The 4,497-nt window shown below is 46.1% G+C and overlaps 1 protein-coding gene across 1 annotated transcript; it reads left to right on the top strand.

The window, feature by feature from the left end:
* Window positions 1-2,380: 2,380 nt before the first annotated feature.
* msx1a (muscle segment homeobox 1a) lies at window positions 2,381-4,286 on the top strand. The gene is made up of 2 exons (XM_086200659.1): window positions 2,381-2,891; window positions 3,068-4,286. Exons 1-2 carry the CDS (start codon window positions 2,471-2,473, stop codon window positions 3,484-3,486), a joined length of 840 nt encoding a protein of 279 aa, XP_086056785.1. The 5' UTR covers window positions 2,381-2,470; the 3' UTR covers window positions 3,487-4,286.
* The last annotated feature ends 211 nt before the right edge of the window (window positions 4,287-4,497 follow it).

Here is a 4,497-nt window from a genome sequence, read left to right on the forward strand (position 1 = left end):
ACTCATCACGGAAACTATTTTGTCACGCTTTAGTCAGACGCGCATGTGCGAGCAGCATGGTTTATCTCTGGGTTATTTACAGGCTCCAACCTGAGTTCACGTCTCAGAGAAAAGGAAGAAACTCTCTGCGCGGAGCTTAAATCTTCCCAAATGCCTCCTCGGTCCTACTTGTGTCAACACAGACACGTTTAACGAGTTTGTGTTGGAGGACGGGTTAAGTGTGTGAGCCCGGAGCAGAGGAGACTTCAGACGGACGCGGGAGCCGGGAGACTCCGGTGACTTCAAAGCGTCAGAGCGACGCTCAGGTCGGAGGCTCTAAGTGCTTCCAAACACGCCGCAGCTGCGCGCAGCCTGCTACCTGCGCACAGGATGTGCTGCGGAGGAAATGGTAAATTAAGTCTCAAACGTGTGTGAAGCTTTTTACAAACCTGGTTACCTGTTGTAAAATGCAAGACAACGAGAAACACCTGTGGCGGCGATGTAAATGGGAAAAGGGTCAACCGGAATAGACTTTAATCTGCTCAGGATATTTTTAATTCAGACGAATATTTGTAGATTTATCACTGTAAAATCTTTAAAGTTTTTTTTTTTTCCACACACAATCACCGCCTTTGCAAAACAATCAGCATCTGCCCAGCCACATCCCTTTAATAATGAACACCGACAAATGTTCCAATAAAGAATTGAATCGCTGATTATTGTGCTGGTTCCAGACTCTAAAATATGTCGATTTTATGCTTTTCATGTTTATGACCGATTATTTTCACAAGCTTTGGACTGTTGGATGAAAAAAAAGATGGAACTGAATTACAGAGAATTGTCTTAAATCCTCTTGCCATGGTATAGAATTCATCGATTAATTATGAAATATTCGGTAGATTAATTGAAGACGAAAAAATAATGACATGACGCACAAAAAAACAACACAACATCTCGTGGACTGCCGCCAAAATGAAGCAAATCATTTACTTTATCTTGTCATCTACTGCTCAGACACGCAAAAAACAGGCACCTGCATCCCTGTGTCACCTTGAGAAACTGCGCAGTTTCACTTTGCGCACTAATATTGACAAACCAAATTACACAAAAAAGATCTGCGGCTCAACTTTCTCCTGAAGTCATAGACGCAGCAAACACCTACTGTGTGTGTGTGTGTGTGTGTGTGTGTGTGTGTGAGAGTGTGTGTGTGTGTGTGTGAGTGTGCGCGTGTGTGTCATGGGAAACACTTGCGCCCAGGAATCCCTTTCAGCAAACCCCTCTCTGAACGCGCTAGTGGGCGCTGACCTTTTCTTCTGAGGAGCCTTCTATTACACCAACTATGGCGCTCATTTGAATAGATGGAACTGGCGTGCGATCGGCTGAGAAAAGGCTAATTTTTCAGGCTGAATGGCTCAGTGTCCCTGGGCGAGGGCGGAGGAGGCGGCGCTGCGCTCTCGGTGCCGGTTCAACTTCTCAATAGTCTCCCTAAAGTCGGAGGCTTTGATCCGGCCGCTGCTGGCGCCTAAAAACAACATAACTTGTCTGCCCATTTAGGAGACTGACAAATCGTGACAGATTGTTTATGCTTGGCAATTAGCGACACTGACTCTTTCCTGAGAACCAACTACACCTTAAAAACCTGATCCATTTCTACTCAGGTTTCGTTTGCGACGAACGCGCGCATCCAATCAGATCTATCGATTATATTAAAAAAAAAACGGTGAAATGTCCTTTATGTGGAGATAAGGAGAAGGTAAATCAATGAGAGTCCCGCGTGGATTGAACCTCACCACTACCACATCATTTTTTGACCTTAATGGATGTAGTCAAAGGGGAAAAATCCCAGCGATCCCTCCCTCCAGTCCGATAATTACCCCTAAATGACTGTGCGGGCCTGCGCGCTTCAATCTGATTAGAGCCCCGCAGCCATCAATAAACAGCGCGCTGCAAGAGGTTCACCACATGAAGAGGGGCAAGGGGCTGTTGTGTAATATTCAAGATGATTCACTTCAGCTGATTTCACCCAAAGAAAGACGGGTTTTGTTTTTGTTTTGTTTTTTTTTAGAAAAAAGAGAAACGTTATCAATGGTAAACTTGAGAGAAGTGAGCGTGTCCTCATTGTACAAAGCTAATAACTTTACATGCGCTGCGCTTCATTTTGTTGCAATGAGTCTTGCTGAAACCACGGACCATTAAGAGGCTGTTGTGTTTATGTTTATTTGAAGTTGGTCGATGAAAAAAAAAAAGTAACTATTGTTAACTTTCCCACTGAGATTTTTTTCTCTTTTTTTCTGAGACTCGCCGAGGCCAGCCCATCTGCTCTCTGATTGGCCAGCCTGCTCTCCACGCCTGCCTTATTATAGCTCTGCTCTCCAATTTGGTCACATAAACATGAGGATACCGTCATCTTAGGGCGCACCGCATCAGCTTCTTTTTTCCCCCCAAGATACCCACGAGAGTGAGTTCCCCGAGCAGTGTGAGCCGGACCTGTATGGCCCCATCGATCGCCATGTCAGTTCTGACCGCTGCTTTGAAAACCGAAGACCTGCCCTCCCGTTCGGTGCTCGTCAGCAGAGGCGACATGCAGACTAATATCAGTCCCGCGGAAAAGACTGGGAAGCCCAAAGTTGCGATCCTGCCTTTCAGCGTTGAGGCACTGATGGCTGACAGGAAACCCAGCAGAGAGATCCCTTCGCCCGATGCTCCTTCAGCTGCCGGGACGTCCCAGTCAGCGGCAGAGAGCGCGCGGATGGGACCATTCGGAAGTTTGGATACTTTCGTTCCCACTTCGTCGTTTTCAGTGGGTGAGCTGGTGAACATGCCAGAAGACATGTTGATAAAACCCGAGAGCCCGGACAGTAAAGAGAGGACTTCATGGATACAGAGCCCTCGATTCTCTCCGACTCCTCCGCGTAAGTAATTGACGTGTTTCTCAATCAAATGAGTGCGTTTTATTTTCTGTTTGACCTCGAACAAAAGACGACTCTTTACATAACTCCCTTTAAATGTCAATGTTTTGGTTGTTGTTGTTTGCATTACGCATGGCAATCAGTGGTTTGAAATGAAATCAAATTAACTTTTTTCATAGGGAGGTTGAGTCCCCCCGCATGTCCACTGAGAAAACACAAGACGAACAGAAAACCTCGGACCCCCTTCACAACATCCCAGCTGCTCGCCCTGGAGAGAAAGTTCCGCCAGAAGCAGTACCTTTCCATCGCCGAGCGCGCAGAGTTCTCCAGTTCCCTCAACTTGACAGAGACCCAGGTTAAAATTTGGTTCCAGAACCGGAGAGCCAAAGCCAAACGACTGCAGGAGGCAGAACTTGAAAAACTGAAAATGGCAGCTAAGCCGATGCTGCCTCCAGCGTTCGGGATTTCCTTTCCTCTCGGTGCGCACGTCCCCGCTTCTTACGCGGGGTCTCACGCTTTCCAGAGGCACTCCCTGCCGGTTTCCCCCGTGGGACTGTACGCAGCTCACGTCGGATACAGTATGTACCACCTCGCTTGACAGACACGGATGACGAGGGGCACTTGCAGCGGGACGCAAGGGAGGGTAAGAAGGCCCCGACATGCAAGAGGAAGCTCATCTAGTCAGGGGGCTAAAATCTCCAAACAGACCCTCTTCTGAGGACCTTGACGTTTATCTCCTTCTCTTGACCTCGCCAGTAAGTTCACACACTGCAAAAATAACCCAACTCCATTTGTCATTTAGTCTTAAATCTGCTTTTGTCAGTGGACTAAATCTGCCGAAGCAGTCAAAGAAAGAACGCATTGATGCATCTTATTTCACAACAAATAAGATGAGACGACATAGGTGGACATTTTAGCGGTGTGGAGGCGGGGACAGCTTAGTAGCTGCAGGCCTCCGACAAGCACCACCGATGGACAGTCAAGCTTTGACAGCAGGTTGTGTGTTCGAGTGTGTATCAGATCATTCCTCCGCCTTCCGGCTGCTGACAGCAGGTAAAGCCTTTCACAGACATTCCGCACCAACAAACTGAAGGTGGGCGTCTGTGAGCTGCTGTCGCACTGCAAAAACAGACTTCTTTTTCTTGTCCTTGTTGTTGTTTTTTTATTGTTTGAATTCACATCAGTGCGTCACTATAGTGGGTTACTGAATACAGTGTCATGAATGCTTTTTTTGTGAATTTGGAGAACCACAGCATTTTCTCTTTTTTTTTTAAACAGCACTGTCTGTTGTTGTAATGATTCCCTTCGCAAGGGATAAGTGTACTGTAAAATAATGTATATTTGAAGAATATCCTCATTTATATTATGAATATATTTGACATAACTTAACAATAAATTGTTTATTCTTTTTCATTACGGAGTTGTTGGTTTTGACTGAACCTTTGCTCCCTGCTGCCCAGCAGGAAGAGAAACAATCAATGTCTTCTCCTGTTTAGTTACTTTTTTAAATCAACTAGTTTTTAAGGTCCGGGCCTGTTTCGGTCACTTTGTGCTCATGGCGTTTTAGGTAATAATACGTTTTGTAAACGCAGACGCGTAAAACGGATAA

The sequence above is a fragment of the Aulostomus chinensis genome, chromosome 3 (genome assembly GCF_037954235.1).
Source record: "Aulostomus chinensis isolate RoL2024-O1b breed Wild chromosome 3, RoL_Achi_v1.0, whole genome shotgun sequence".
In the NCBI taxonomy this organism is placed as follows: domain Eukaryota; kingdom Metazoa; phylum Chordata; class Actinopteri; order Syngnathiformes; family Aulostomidae; genus Aulostomus; species Aulostomus chinensis.

Bases quoted from the DNA above. Each gene is read 5' to 3' on its own strand.
- msx1a (XM_086200659.1), top strand. From the start codon at position 2,471: ATGGCCCCATCGATCGCCATGTCAGTTCTGACCGCTGCTTTGAAAACC. The intron at 2,892-3,067 runs GTAAGTAATTGA...CTTTTTTCATAG, and splicing joins ATTCTCTCCGACTCCTCCGC to GGAGGTTGAGTCCCCCCGCA.